Genomic DNA, 17068 nt, shown 5'->3' with positions numbered 1-17068 from the left:
CACTTCCCCCTCCCCGTGTCCTCAGGTCCATTCTCTACATCTGCGTCTTTATTCCTGTCCTGCCCCTAGGTTCTTCAGACCTTTTTCTTTTTTTTTAGATTCCATATATATGTGTTAGCATATGGTATTTGTTTTTCTCTTTCTGACTTACTTCACTCTGTATGACAGATTCTAGGTCCATCCACCTCACTACAAATAACTCAATTTCGTTTCTTTTTATGGCTGAGTAATATTCCATCGTATACATGTGCCACATCTTCTTTATCCATTCATCTCTCGATGGACACTTAGGTTGCTTCCATGTCCTAGCTATTGTAAATAGTGCTGCAATGAACATTGTGGTACATGACTCTTTTTGAATTATGGTTTTCTCAGTGTATATGCCCAGTAGTGGGATGGCTGGGTCGTATAGTAGTTCTATTTTTAGTTTTTGTTTTTGTTTTTGTTTTGAATTTTATGTTATTTATTTTTTTATATAGCAGGTTCTTATTAGTTATCCATTTTATACATATTAGTGTATATATGTCAATCCCAATCTCCCAATTCATCACATTATTTTTAGTTTTTTAAGGAACCTCCATACTGTTCTCCATAGTGGCTGTATCAATTAACATTCCCACCAACAGTGCAAGAGGGTTCCCTTTTCTCCACACCCTCTCCAGCATTTATTGTTTGTAGATATTTTGATGATGGCTATTCTGACCGGTGTGAGGTGATACCTCATTGTAGTTTTGATTTGCATTTCTCTAATGATTAGTGATGTTGAGCATCCTTTCATTATTCAGCCTATTTTATAAGATTATTGTTTCTTGCATTACTAAATGTGTGACTGAACCTCTGATAAAAATAATTATGACTAGACAACTTAAAACAATTGACCAAATATATAGTTCTACAATAAGATCAATGACTGTAACAGTGTAACTCTAGATATGGGAAGAAGCAACAAGAAGGAATCAGTTCCTGGACCATAGCAGACTAGTAAGACAGGTGGTCCAGAGGCTTTGGCTACTGCTAACAGGGCCTAGTCCAGTAATAGCACACTGAGTGGCCTATCAACAAAATCCTCGCTTGAACTGGGAATGAGCATTCCTAGCACTGTGGGACAAATTGGTCACGAAATGCCTCTCAAACCTTGGTCAAAATCATGACCAAAAAGGAGGGGATTATAAAATAAAGATATTGCCCACTATCCAGTTCTACAAGAATCAAGTCATTAGGCACTGCAGTCGTGGACCTACAATACACCCTGAAAGGAATTCAGGGTGAAGATCAGGATGAGGCACTTTGTTCTCTGGGAAAACTAGCTGAACCAGCCCTCATAGTTAGATATTTTCAGGAGAAAATTTTATGAACCCAGTTTTTTGCATCTTCCCAAACTTAGAAAAGCACTAAAAACATTAACTAAGATATCTATTCCTTGCATATAGCAGTAAACGTCTACCGAGATGTGTACTTGATTGCACTATATACTGGCCTCCCACCTTACCTCTTTGGAACAGTCCTTAGAGCTTTCTGAAAGACTGTCTCTTGGGATATAATCTTGAGGTTGGCTCAAATAGAACTTTCCATTTCTTTCTTACACTGACTATTGATTAATTTTTTCATCAATAAAACAAAAGATAGGAAAAAAAACACAAACATACAAAAACCCTCACTCTGATTAAACTTAATTCTAGTGCCAAATATATGGAAATACATACACATGAAAACAGTAATTAAAAATGAAGAACACATAATAGTATGCACAGATTATAAATTGCTATATAAAATATATATGTGCATTGACTGATGTGATTTAAAAGCAATAGTGCTTAATATTCATTTGATCATTTTTATTAAGTAGACTGTTAATAAATAATTGCATTAAATTTTTTAAATTGTGAAGTGCTAAAAATGTTTTCCATTCTAGCTGGGAACATCCAACAACTCATTTCAGTAATTATTTATTAAAGACTATTATTTATTATTATTATTAATTTATTCTAACATTAAAATAGCAGTTGCTTCTGATCTAATGGAGGGACTAGGCAAGATACCAGGTACAGCGTAATACATGCCATGATAGGGAGAAAGAGAAGAGGCCTTAATCTCATGTGCCTCTGTTAACCAAAGGAGATAAGCAATAAGTTTACATATAAGGAAACAATGAAACATTCCCTACAGTGGCCAGTGCACCAACAGAAGAACTTATACACTACACGTGAGAAATCTACAGTCTATTAGGACAATCCTCTATGTCTGCATTTGATTGAAATGGGCTCAGATTTTAAGTGAAATTAAATCATTGAAAAAAAAAAGTAAAGCAAATATTTTGATAATGTGTGCTTTCCTCTTATTTCAGACTTTTCCAGAAGTCAGTGGGTTTTGGGGTACATCCATTGGTAAGATACTCGCCACGGGCATTGCTTGGTGAGTCTGACATTTGAACATGGCAAGCATCGCCCTCCGGAACCTACAATAAAAAAGGGAAAATCTGGCATTACCCATGAGGACCTGGCACTTTTAGAGTACTCTCAAACATGGCTAAGGTGCCACTACTACCAACTGGCATCTCCAGATAAATTTCTGCTTCCAGCTTTAACATCTGCTGTTGAGACCCTTGGTCAATGTATCAAGTGTATGACACAGTTAAAGACCACTTGTGCACCACTGACTATTAACATTGAAGACACTTAATAAAAACCACTAATTATGTCTAAGATGGTGCATCTAACGTCATTTGCAAGGAATTATTTACTTAAACTAAGGATGTGTATTTCATGCATTTGTTCTTCTGAGCAAAGGCCAGTTTAAATTAAGAGGCGTTTGATAATGCCTGACCTTTCCTAAAGAACTACCAAGAGACTCTGAATTTAAAATGTGTTCTTTATGCTTCTTATGTGGTCTGCTTGGTCTTAAAAGTTTTTACGTTTCTTCATATACCTGTGGCTAAAGTTGCTTTCCCTAACATGTGCATAAATACATAAGTGTAATAGAAGCAGCATTGGCATTCCAGGATCAAATTACTGCACCTCTACTGAGATTTTTCTGGTCAAATATTTAAGCACAGTAGATTGGTTCATCCCAATCTACTGTAGATTGGTTCATCTACTGTTACATCTTTAAGCAGTAACAGGAAATGAAGTAGTCTAAGCTTCACTGAGGAGGCAGGAAAGAAATCCTTGCTCAGAGGCTCAGCAAAGGGGGAAGGGGAAGATTCTCGACTATCCTGAGTGACTACACACTCCTGAAGCCCTTTATGTTAGCACTGAATTTTTCTCTTGCATTTGAATGATATGTCTTCCTCCTAGTAAATATACAACTATGCTACCCACTTAGGGAGCCCAAGTGGCCTTGCTTTGTCCATTTTCCAGTAATAGAACTACTCTCTTCTTTGCAAAACCAATTCCGTGTATTTTAAATGGGGTAACCATGTGATCCAAGCTGAGCTCACCAATGACCATCCAGGGCCGCTTCTGCCAGAAAGCCATGTGAGATGAAATTCACATTTGGGGATGCTTAGCTTGTGGAACTTGGGTCTTGAGTTACCCGTGATTATCTCGCCTCTGTGTGGGAAGAGCCTGTCACAGAACTGGAGCCCTAGACATTTAAGGTCCTAAATGCTTCTCAAGTTGCATGAACCAAATAACTTTTACATTCATCTGAAGTGAGTTTCTGTCACTTACCTCCCCCAAAGTTTTAGAACATTATCCATTGCCTTTTTAACATTCTTTCTGTATACGCTGTTTTTAGTTGAGAAGCATTTTAGACATAACTTACTTTTTATTAGCAATCACATAAATACAGGGATTGTAGAATGTAGAAGATTTTGCAAACAGTGGAGCTAGAATGGCCATTGAGGGAGGAATCTTCTTTGGGTCACCAAAAGAAGCCCATAAGCACACGATGGAATAAGGGGACCACGCCACCAGGAACATGAGTATCATTATCACAGACATCTGTAAAAGAAATCAATATTCACCAAACCCAATATCTAAAATATCAAAATAACTAATATATCTTAAACTGCATGAAAAATTATCTGGATTGGAACTTGAATAAATTTATGTTGTTGAAGACACAGAGGAAAAACTGAATTTTTCCCCTCATACTTTGCTAATGTGCCTGAGGTCATCTATGATAACAAGAGCTTGTGAAATGGATAGACTGGTGCACGAATGTAAAGAATGCCCTCTTTCTTTTGGTGAGCTGGGGAGAATACAAAAGCTGGCTTGGATGACAGGCAGAAGGATCCACTCCTGGCCCACTTGGAGTAACTGTGCTAGGGACTGCTGGTGTTGAGCTTTCTTTTCCTCACTCTCATCTGCTAATCTAAAAAACAACTTTCTAACTTTCTAAACTCAACGTGAAGAAAAAAAAAAGTCCTCTATTGAGCTCAGTGAATTCTCATACAGGCCATTTGAGCTTGGTATATAATAAATCACATATAATACATACAGTGCAGATAATTTTGTAAAGAAGCTACCCTTACATTTTGTTTGAATGAAAAATTATAATTGTACATTGCTCCCTCCTGATTGCCCACTAAAACGATAGAAAAGTTTAAAAAGACATAAACGCATAAGGCCTGAGAACCACAGATTAGGCAGCTTTGTAAAAGTTAAAATTGAATAACCATTAGACAAGTGGCATATTACTTATCAGACCTGAGAATGATTTTTTTTTTAAATATTCTTTTTTAATTTTAAGGTGCCAGGAATGAGGGAAAATCAGATACAGATGAATCCACTCCACAGAACTACAGAAAGTCTCAGGAATTGGAGGTGACAGTTCTGAATGTGGGGCTGCACTTGGAACCTAAAACACAAAAACTCATTAAAATCTGCAAAAAGAAGCAGTTAGACTTCTGAATCCCCTCTCTATTCAGCTAGGAAACAGCCCCCTCTCCCCAGAAGAATCCCAAGGGTCAGTGTAAGAGAGGGTAAGGCAGGGAAACTTGGGACTGGGGGACACTGGGCTCAGCTGAGAGCTGGCGTACTGTCCTGAAAAGAGGGGGACTGCACGCCGTCCCTTCCCTGCACTGAGCCATGAGAATGTGGGTACACAGACTTGTACCTCCTACCCAGAAAGGTGAAAGAATCTTCTCTCCTTGGAAACTGACCAGCCCAGAAGAAAATACCCAGAGGTACAGATCATCAGAACCCCCCCTCTCCAAAGACATATCCCAGTGAAAGAGCACAGCGAGAGCTCACAATCAACTTTTTAGCGCATCACTCTTAAATATGCAGGGACAGTCATTGATCACCATGCATTGAGGAAACATGCAAACTGACAGGCAGAGACTAAAACAGTGCAGGAACTCGGGAAAAAAAAATATGTGATGAACAGAAGGAAAATGTAATTATATACACAATATCATCACAGAAATGAGAGAAGATACACATGCATTAAACAAGAAGAGGACGCTATCAAAAAGAAGTACAGAGTATAAAATAATGCTTCTATCTCATCTATAAAAGTGAAAGCAGAATTTTAAAAATGCAACAGGAAGGTTGAAATGTATGGTCAGCCAGGGTAAGGGTGAGGTAAATAAGGTGAACTGTGCAAGTGCAGGGTCAGATCCTGTCTTTAATATTTTATATTTTGTTCAATGTGGATTTTTTACATAAATTTTGATTTTTTAAAATACTGCACTAACTACTTGTTTTTATGATTACTGAGCTTTTTGGTGCCTGCTTAAATTTTGCACCCCAGGCTTGAGCCTCACTCTCCTCACCCAATCCAGTCCTGGACATGGTTGAGGAAATCTCTCAGAAAGTAGAAACAGGGACTTCCCTGGCAGTCCAGTGGTTAAGACTTCGCCTTCCAATGCAGGGGGTGTGGGTTCGATCGCTGGTTGGGGAGCTAAGATCCCACAGGCCTCCCGGCCAAAAAACCAAAACATAAAACAGAAGGAATATTGTAACAAATTCAATAAAGACTTTAAAAATGGTCCACATCAAAAAAAAATTTTTTTAAAAAGAAGAAAGTAGAAACAAAAACAAACAAACAGGGGACTTCCCTGGTGGTGCAGTGGTTAAGAATCCGCCTGCCAATGCACGGGACATGGGTTCGAGTCCTGCTCTGGGAAGATCCCACATACCGCAGAGCAACTAAGCCCGTGCACCACAACTACTGAAGCCTGCATGCCTAAAGCCCGTGCTCCGCAACAAAGAGTAGCCCCTGCTCACCGCAACTAGAGAAAGCCCACATGCAGCAATGAAGACCCAACACAGGCAAAAATAAATAAATAAATAAAAACAAAACAAAAAACAGAAATAATGCAGGAGAGAATATTTAAGAAAATTAAAAGACAAATCCAGGAGATTAAATACTCAAATAAAAAGAGTTCCAGAAAAAGAGAACAGAGAAAACAAAATGGGAGGTGAAACTCACCAGAGAAATAATACAAGGAAACTCCCAGAAGGGAAGACCTGAGTCTCGACATAGAAAGCACTCACCCAGTACCCAGCACATGGGTGAATAAAGAGCCACACCAAGGCATATCGGCGTGACATTTCAGAAAACTGGAGACACAGAGAAAATCACAAGCTTCCAGAGAGAATGCAGATCACCGGAATGCTGTCAGCCTTCTCAATAGTGACACCTGAAGCTGAGAGACTATATAGGGTAATGCCTTCAAAATTCTTTGTAAGTCATTTCTTCTACTTAGAATTCCATACCAAGCAAACAATCGGTCAAACATGATCGTAGAATTAAGACATTTTCAGGCATGCAAAATCTTAAAAATTTGACTTCCTTGTGACCTTCTCAGGACTCTATTAGAGACTGTGTTACACCAAATGTAAAGGAGTTAACCAAAAAAAAAAAAGGGAAGACATGCAATCCAGAAAACGGGAGATCTGACCTATGAGACAGGCCAAAGACATTCCCAGTTGGTGACAAAGGAGATGTGGGGATGCTGGCTTCCTAGGTAGTCATCCTAAAGAACAGCCAGTGTAGACTAGAGCAAGAGATCTGGCAGGTGTCAGGAGGGTAGTGCCAAGAAAAGGATAAAGTCGACCTAGTCTCTGATGTATTTGAAAATACTAAGAGGAGTCTGAAGCTCCTGGTGGAGAGTTTAGAGATGAATTAGTGACAGGTACACAGAAGCGTCAGCAAACAAAGCTACAGAGAGAGAGAGAGGGAGAGAAGAGAAGTGGAGAGAGATGAACGGAGGAAGAGAAAGAGAAAAGGAATGAATTGTTAACTCCAAAGGGGGAAAAGTTGTATAAAAAAAGAAATATAAATCATAGAGTCTTACAGAGATTTTCAATAAATAAAATTTAGATAATCACAATAATGTAATATTGGCTCTTCATCTAACCAAATATTAACATTTTACTGAGAAGATGAGAGATAAATGTTGGTGGGGAGGAGTAGGAAAGGTTGGTGGCATAAGAAAAATTTTCTTTGTCTATAGTAGGAAATCAAGAAGTAACAGCAAAGAAAAATACCCAAAACAGGGCTTCCCTGGTGGCGCAGTGGTTAAGAATCCGTCTGCCAATGCAGGGGACATGGGTTCGAGCCCTGGTCCAGGAAGATCCCACATGCCGCGGAGCAACTAAGCCCATGTGCCGCAACTACTGAGCCCGCGCGCCTAGAGCTCATGCCTCGCAACAAGAGAAGCCACTGCAATGAGAAGCCCGCACACCACAACAAAGAGTAGCTCCCGCTCACTGCAACTAGAGAAAGCCCACGTGCAGCAACGAAGACCCAACGCAGCCAAAAACAAATAAATAAATAAATTTATTTAAAAAAAAAAATTACCCAAAACAGCAGATAAGCACATCACTTAGAAATATGGAGGCCAACACCAGAAAAAAGAGCCAGAGAGTAAGAATCAGGAGTTGGGGAGAGGTGACTGCAGGGGCCAAGGAACCATGTCCATGTAAAAGCTTGATTACAAAACCTTTTTAAGGATTTTAATGTCTTACCTTTGTTACATCTACCTGATCTGACCAATCTCTGTTGAGATACTCAGTGCAGTTACTAGTAGCATGATGTTTAATGGATCGAGTGACATGGTAATAGCAGTAAAACATCATTATCAAGGGCACAATAAAATTTATCGCAACAACCATCATGGTGTAAGAAACAAAAGATCTGAAAGTAAGAAAAGGAAATAATTAAATCATGACATTAAATCACTACTCATTTAATATACTAAATAGAGTAAGGGAAACAAGATAATTATCAGAAATAATACTGGCACTGTCCAGCAGTCATTATATTATTAAATAGCTTAGGAAGTGCATTTGACTTTGAGTTCATTTGGACTAGGGGTTGGCAAACTATGACCTGTGGGCCAAATCCAGCCTGTCGCCTGTCTTTGTAAATAAAACTTTATTGGAACCACATTCATTACATACAGTCTAGGGCTGCTATCACAGGCAGAGTTGAGTAGTTGCAATGGAGACAGTCTTGCCTGTAAAGCCTAAAATATTTATTTTTTGACCTTGCACTAAATCTAAAAAGTTTTAGATTTAGTTTGAGAGCTAGAAATTTTCTATTTGCTTTTCTTCATAACCTTTCATTTCCTTTAATAAACTAAATTACCCCCTTTTCCCTGGTAAATATAGAAAAGCATCACTGATGAGCAAGCAAATCCTCACAGTGACTGTGCTTTTGCTGCATAATTCTCAGGAGATGCTTTATCACCAGATCATCTAGAAAAGGAAGCCTGGACTTTTGCCAGATCTGCGCACTGTCTAGCTCCACTAACTCTCCTTTTCCCCATCAGGTCCTACCTCTAAGGTGCGGCTATTGGAAGGATTCTCTGTTTCACCTTTGCTGCCAGAAGATAGAGGAAGGAACAGAGCAGGGGACAAGGGGAGCTGGATGGCCTTTCCTTGCAAATAAGCATAATTCACTTTTCTCAGTTCATCTCTGCTGTAATCATATCATCTATACCAAGGAAGCTCTTTGCCATCTCTGTATGAGAAACATTTGATCTGACCTTAAATTTGAAATGGTGAGAAAATGTCTACACTAGAAGCATTTGATTATAAAGTGTAAACATGTCTCTTACACATCGTTTTTCCGCCAGTTTATGGTACAGGTGGCCCCAGTAGGATCTGGGGCATAACTAGCCCACCCAACAATAGGCATCAAAGCCCAAAAGAGGCCATTGATCCAGGCCCCCAGAATCATGCTGATGTAAGTGTTGGTGGTCATTCTTCTTCCTATTAACAAACATACGGAACATCAAAGTCATTTCCCAATGATGTGATTCATATCTTCATTTTGTTTTAACTGATTATTCAAAGTTGTCATCAAATAGATTCTTCACAGAGCACTTTAGTTCACACAAAGCCTATCTACATGAATTCACAATCTGAAAAAAAAAATGACATTTAAGCTGAAACCTGAATGATAAAATGATCAGTCAGAGGATAGAAATGGAGAAACACTAGGGAAATAGCATTTACCAAGACCCCAAAGTGGGAAAGGGTTTGGCTAGTACCCCAAGGTGAGAGGACCCCAGACCACACTGGAAAGGTAGCCAGGGGCCAGAATGCGTGGGACCTTGGAGGCTGTGTTATGAAATTTGGGTTTTATTCTAGGTATAATAGAAAATCACTGGAACTTTCAGTCAAGGATTATCAGAGAAATATGACTGACCATGTTGCAAGCCATTACATTTACATTTTGAAGTGAATGGGTATCGAGCAGTACTTAGGCAAAAATGGGTTCATTGAGAAAGCTGAGAAAAGTGCTGTACCTGCACCAGGACAGCAGATGGTCAGGTATCGATCCACAGCCACAACTGTGAGCAATCCAATACTTGCCATTCCAAAAAAGATATTCAATCCAGCATAAATCTGAAGATCAAAATTGGAAAGATTCCACCATTCTACACATCCTCCCAAGAGACATTTACACTTTTATCCCATTGCTAAAATATATTTTAAATACACTGAGTGTTTTTTATTTTACTAATTTTAAAATATATCATCTATTGTCAAATTATAAGTGGTTTAATAAAGGCATTTATAGAAAATGTTTTGAGACTTCATTAATTAAAATAAACTTTTTAAAAAATGTTAAGGCTTAAAGTAAAACTTCTATACATACTCTGTGGAGTGCAAAAACAAACCATAAATTAAGTGCAATGCATAAACCAACAAAAGACCGCTATTCAGAAGACAGACAATTCAACAGGGGAAAAAGACAAACAGAAAAATGGGCTATTCACACAAGAGGAAACCTGCATGTTTATGACATAAGATGTACAATCCCATTAAATCTTGAAAGAAATGCAAATTATAAGATACTATTTTATAACCATCAAAATGCTACAAATTCAAAAGTCTGACAACCCCAAGTGTTGGAGAAAATGTGGAGTAACAGAAGTTCTAGCAACTGGCACAACCATTTTGGAGAGAAATTTGTCCACATCTGATAAAATTGAAGATAAACATTATCTACAACCAAACCATTTCTTTCCTAGTAATGTATCTAAACCTTCACACATTGCAGAAAAAGACATGTATGAGAACAGTTTATTGAAGCCTTGTTTGTGGTTTAAAAAAATTGGAAACAGGGAATTCTCTGGCAGTCCAGTGGTTAGGACTCGGTGCTTTCACTGATGAGGCCTGGGTTCCATCCCTGGTCGGGGAACTAAGATCCCACAAGCCAAGCCACACGGTGCAGCCAGAGAAAAAAAGAAAAAATTTTTAAAAACCCCAAACAACCTGAAGCACATATTGCAAAACATTAAGATTTGACAAAACTGGTTGGTGCACACATGGGTATTCACTACTCTCTGCTCTTTTCATTTTATTCTCTATAGTTTTATAGCTTAAAATAGCTGTTTTAAAAAATTAGGCCAAAAGTCATTAATGTGAATTAATATTAATTTATTTTCTTGTCAGTAAAAATCATAGTAGATATATTCACCAGCAATTCTCATGGAGAACTTTCCATAGAAAAAAATCAGCAACATGTAGTTTAACTACATTACTTAGATATTATGACATAGTCATTAAATATTTTATTGTTTCAAATGAAAGCAGAGTATTTGTTTTTGAATTTGTAATATGCAAGTTTTTATTTGAATATGCAAATGTTCACTTTTCTTCTCTAGCTGACTGCTAATTTTTTGTTAGTTTAGTTTTTTCCTTTGAGTTGGGGAAATTTTGAAAATATAATGATGGTGACTGATTTCATTTCTCTTATTAAAGAATATATTTCCCAGTCACTCCTGAAGCCATTTTTATTAAGAGCACCATATCTATTATTCTACATAATCTTATTTGATTGAAACCCTTGGGATTTTTTAAAGACATTTAAATGTACATTTTCTTAATCTACTTTATTTTGCTTTGATTCTAAAGATCTCCAATACCTGACATCCTGCATATCCAAACTTCCAACTTCCATGCAGATCTGAAGCAGCAGACATGGGGTAGCCAATGCTACTGACCCCTATATCAGTAACAGCCAAGTTAATGATAATTGCATTTGTGGGTGTCCGAAGCTCCTTGTACTTAATGAAGATGCCCAGAACTATTATGTTGCCGAGAACACTTATCATACCTGAGAACATAAACAAAAAAACACACATTTTGTTTAATTTGAATGTGTAAAAGTAGAATCAAATTAAATATTTAAGCTCCTCAAAATATAGCAAATCCGTTTTGGTTCATTTATTTGAAGAGCTTCAGCTATTCTTCAAGCTAGTTGTAATATCTTCACAGCCCTTTTGTGAAATAGAAATATAAAAATTAAAGCACAAAGAATCTACCAATTGCATAAACCAGCACCAAAGACTGGTGTTAATGTCATCACTATTGATCACTCTATCCTTGATATTATTCCCTTGCATGTCATGATACCACCACCACTGATTTTTAGGATATACATATGATCATACAATCTCCTTTGGCAGCTTAATTTTCTCATCCTCCTTCCTGAAGCCTGAGGCTCTCCTTTCTCTACAGTTTCTCAAGCCTCAGCTATCATTCTATCCTAACAGTATTTCTGTCACTTTCCATCCCTGAAATATGCTCCAGTCCTGCATCCCTTTTCATACAATTCATTGCCATTAAACATTTATTAAGCATCTACAGTATGTAAGATCATATGACTGTTTCAATATCACTTGAAACTCAACATGTTCAAATCTAAATTCTTCATTACACACACACACACACAAACACACACACCTATAGAAGAATGCACACTGCAAGGTTTGGCTATCCAGAGAGGAAGTCGGACTGGCTTTCAGGTCCACTGAGAAGCCTCACAGGCCATATCACCCTAGTCAAGTCTCCACAGCCTGGGATCTGACTCCTAGCCCTGCAGGTCCAGAAACTCAATGTTGTCGGTGCCCCAGAATTGGCTGGATTCAGGTAGACTGATGACTGAACTTCTTAATCTGAATGCCAGTGTATTCATTTACAACAAGAAATATTGTTGAGTGGACTGGATGTGCATGTTAGCCTGTTTAACACTCCCTACATGCAACAAAGGATGCACACATTTCCCATAAGCCAGATGTAGGCCATATTAGGTCCTAACAGCTGAGAGAGGCTAGAGCTATTACCAGATTCCTAAGGGCTAAGGGAGAGGTAAGGAACAAAAGGAACAGAGTGGTGTTCACCATCATGAAGAGAACTCTGGTGATCAGCTCCAGCTATTGCCGGAGAGAGGGAAGGTTTCCAAGCACCAACACCCAAATGTATCAGCTAAGGAAGAACTTCTACTATATCTTGGCACCTTGGTCAAAACTTCCATTCAACATCCTGTTATACTAATCTTCCAGGTTCCTGTTCTTTCCTCCTGAATGCTGCTGGCAGAATAAACTTTCTATAACATAGAATTAACCAAGGCTCTTCTCAAAACCTCCAATACACCCCAATGTCTGAGGGATAAAGTCCATATGTCCCAGCCTGGTATTCCAGACTCCTTGCCTCAATCTGTTTTTACCCTCTCTAAGCAAATTGTCACACTTGTCAAACAAGCCCTCCATCTAATTATTTATCAAATGCACCAGGCTTGTGGTAAATTTCGACTTTCATTTCTCCCACTTGGAACACCCTACTCCTTTCCTCTACCTTTCCAAATGCTACCCTTCAAAATTCTGTTCAAGGCCAATTCTACCCCAAAGACTTGTCCTTCGCATAGTATCCTCTCTTCTCTAAATTCTCAAAGTACTTGTTTATATTATACTTTATCTTATGTGATGCTATATTATTTAATCCATATATGCCTAGTCTTCCTGTGTAGATTTTAGGCTTCTAATCATTTCTATGTTATATATATGACATATAGCAGATTTATTTAATAAACGGACAACTAAAACTCATATTGCTGAATGTCTATTACTCCTGCAAGCATAATTAAGGCACAATGATATCAAATTTGATGATTCTTTGGCTCAATATTTTTTTTTTAATTCCTGTATTTTTATTTTGTTAATTCTGGCAACCCTACCTCTTATCTCCCACCACTCCTGTGGCTGGCAGAGTAAGCTTTTTTTGTTTTTTAACTTTATTTGTTTATTTATTTATTTATGGCTGTGTTGGGTCTTCGTTTCTGTGCGAGGGCTTTCTCTAGTTGTGGCAAGCAGGGGCCACTCTTCATCGCGGTGCGCGGGCCTCTATCGCGGCCTCTCTTGTTGCGGAGCACAAGCTCCAGACGCGCAGGCTCAGTAATTGTGGCTCACGGGCCTAGTCGCTCCGCGGCATGTGGGATCTTCCCAGACCAGGGCTCGAACCCGTGTCCCCTGCATTGGCAGGCAGATTCTCAACCACTGCACCACCAGGGAAGCCCCTGGCTCAATATTTTTGCATCTAGTACTGTAGCTCCAAAAAGTTTAGTGAATTGAAGAATCTTTCTGGGCTAGTTACAGATTTGATGATTTTTAAGTCAGGTAAAAGCACAGTGCAGTAAATTGTTGCCTACCAAGTATGCAACCAGAATAAAGTAATTGTGCTTTGGGGGCGGTTTTAGATATAACAGGGAGAATGAGGTAATCAATTTAGCCCTTTTTCTATTTTCTCTGCAGCTGTCTCAAGCACTCTGCTTTATTTCCTAGCTGTAGGTGTTTTCTAATGAGTAGACAATAGATCATTTAGTACTTAGGTCTATGTTCAGTTAATTTCCCCCTGGTTTCTGTGGCTCTCCTCCAATCTCTTTGGCAGATCCTTCTTAATCTACTTCCTGGCCTTTCTTTCTTCATGTCTACCTTATTAAATATATGCATTGTCCAAGTTTCTGTCCTGGACCTTCTTTCTTTTCACATTCAATATACACTCAGTGATTTCACACAGATTCAAGGCTATATGCTGTTACTTTCCAGATCAACCTCATAAAATTCAAACTCATGTGTGCAGCTTTTTACGGGACTTCTCTCAAACAGAACCCAGAGATTTTCTCTCTTGACCCAAACATGTTCTTCCCCAGATGTGCTCCCATCTTGATGAATAGCTTCACCATCTATCCAGTGGCCCAGAAAAGAAACCTAGATATCATCTTTGATGCTCCCTCACCTTCTCCCCCAGTCTCCACATCCAACCATCAATTCTAACTTCTAGCTCTTGAATGTGTCTATTTCTATCTTCAATGCTACTACTTCCTCCTCAGAAGTCTTTTTAATCTTAATCACACAGGGGCCACCTACCTGGTCTCTTAGCTACCACTACAGCGCATTTCTAAAATACAAATTGGATCATGTCATTCAGTGATTCCCCTATCGCCTTGATGGCTTAGGTCTTTCATTAGCTGGTACGCAGCCATCCTCTCAGCCTAGTATCTCTCATGCTTCATCCTACAAGTCACCCATAATGAATCTATTTCAGATCCTTAATTTGCCATGCCCTCTTGCTCCCCAGCATTAACTGGAGAAAGGGAGAGTGCTCAAGTTGGTAACGTTTGTAAGAGCTACAATCTAAGAGAAATATTAAACTAAAAATTAAATTTAAAATGAAAAATCTAAATAGGCTCTTGGTAAAAGTAACAAATGAAATAAACGCTTTGACTAAATTCTTTTCCTCATGGTTGTGGTTTCGATTTGGACATTTAAGTGAGTTTTGTTAAAGGGAGGGATTGGGGGGTCCAAAGAACAATAAACGTTTGAACAAAAGCATAAAGAAGTTAGATATGCTCCCTTCAGTTCATCTACTAAAAACACAAACAAACAACACGTACTCATAGTATTGATAAAACTGATCCTTGTGGTTATACCTGAGGGTTCTAGAGTCGAAATACCTGAGTTCAAATCCTGGCGTAGCTACTTAGTAGATGTGTGTGTTGGGAAAGTTATTTAAACTCTTTATCTGTAAACAGGGAAAATAAAATTTACTTACTGAATTAGCATAAGGATGAATTATTCTGTACATGTAAATATTTAGAACAGTGCTTGGTATATACCAAGTATTCCAATAATAACATTAGTAGTGGTAGCAGTAGTAGTAGCGGTGGTGGTGGTGGTTGGAGTAGTAGTAGCAGTAGTAATAGTAATTCTAGTAGAAGTCATCATTGTCATCATAGTAAGATTACTATTACTATTACTATTACTGTTACTGTTACAGGGATAAGAACCAGCAAGAATATTTTCTTAACAGGAAAACTTCTTTGCATGCTTCTTTTGTAACCAGATCAAAAAAGATAGCTTTTCTTGGTCATCTACCAAAAACTAACTAAACCAAAAGTTTGTATACAAAGTACTTCTATGTAATTGTGATAAGGAGCTTATCTCTTTAAGTAGCATATTGTTTTCTCCTTTCTGTTGCAACACCAAAAAAAAAAAAAATCAAAAAGAAAACAGAACTTATCCAGTGCTTATCATACAGAGGTATTCAAATGAAAAAGTTAGCTGAGGAACCACATTTTCTATCACAGAAGTAATACTCTGAATTATGGGGAAACTAAGCAATTATAAAGAATAAACTGGGTACAGTAGGATTTGTTATGTTTTTACTCTACTTTTGAATATATTTGAAAATTTTCATAAGTCAATCCAAAAAATAATAAAAGAGTTACTTCTAAAACTCATTACTAAGCATAAAGTTGAAAATGAAGTGACTGCTAAGCATAAAATTAATACAATTCAACCTATACATAAAAAAGGTAATCAGAGAACTTCTATTGTCAATTTCCTCATCCCTTTTTTTCAGCCAACAAGTCTTTATCTTAATCCAATATATGCATCAATGAGTGTGTGTATGTGGGGAGAAAGAAACATTTGTCCAACATATACTGTATATATCATTTAGGTATATTTGTGCATTATTTAATTTTACTCTTCAAAACAATTGTGACAGTAGCTTATTCTTATCCCCATTTTACAGATATGAAAATGGAAAAACAAAAAACTTGCTCACTGTTGCAAAGATACTAAAAAATGAAAACCAAAGCTCAGTTTTCCAATACAGCATTGGAAAATGAGCTCAATTTTCAAACTCTGTCCTCAGTGACAATACACTCTGCTCTCTCTTTTTACGACTTTAATTTTCTTTCCAGGATCTTTCGATCTTAACTAGATTCCACCACCAAGGACAAAACTACAGAAAGTATGTATGAGAATAGCAAATGCTATAAAAATACATTTTTGTCACGGTGCACACTATTCCCCAATAAAAACTTAATTTGACAATGTAATAACCAAATATATGGATAATTACTCATTTTATAGAAAACTTTCCTCAGCCCCATTTCACGGCTCTCACTGCCTATCAAAATTCAAAATAACTTGTTATATTAACCACCATTAATAATGTTTCCATTTATTCTTTCACCTACATTCTCTTTTTGATACTTACAGCCAGGAAGTAGAGCAAGTATTATCATCCTTATTTATCACGTGAGCACCCCAACTGAGAAAGGATAAGTGACTTGTCAAGGTTGGCCAACAATATAGAACTTGAAACGTTATCTCTGAACCCATGCTTTTTCTACTCTTATGCTGAAAACCTCTGCTTGTCTTCACTTATTCAAAAACAAAATAACTGTTAATGGAGTAAACATCCATACCTGCCGTAATCAAGTAAGCTGCAACAATATTGTGTTCAGTCTGTGAAAAGGTCGAGCCGTCTTCATTTTTAGAGTCTGAACTGTTGCCTAAATTATTCCTTAGCAT

The 17068-nt window shown here is 37.8% G+C and overlaps 1 protein-coding gene across 1 annotated transcript; it reads right to left on the bottom strand.

The window, feature by feature from the left end:
* Nucleotides 1-2269: 2269 nt before the first annotated feature.
* Nucleotides 2270-17068, bottom strand: RRH (retinal pigment epithelium-derived rhodopsin homolog). Its single transcript, XM_036853621.1, has 7 exons — nt 16963-17068; nt 11333-11523; nt 9707-9806; nt 9014-9167; nt 7920-8088; nt 3763-3941; nt 2270-2455 (listed from the first exon to the last, which is right to left on the bottom strand). The coding sequence occupies exons 1-7, from the start codon at nt 17066-17068 to the stop codon at nt 2341-2343; spliced, it is 1014 nt and encodes a 337-aa protein (XP_036709516.1). The 3' UTR covers nt 2270-2340.

Source organism: Balaenoptera musculus, chromosome 5 (assembly GCF_009873245.2).
Source record: "Balaenoptera musculus isolate JJ_BM4_2016_0621 chromosome 5, mBalMus1.pri.v3, whole genome shotgun sequence".
In the NCBI taxonomy this organism is placed as follows: Eukaryota; Metazoa; Chordata; class Mammalia; order Artiodactyla; family Balaenopteridae; genus Balaenoptera; species Balaenoptera musculus.
This window is presented reverse-complemented; position numbering and strand designations above follow the sequence as displayed.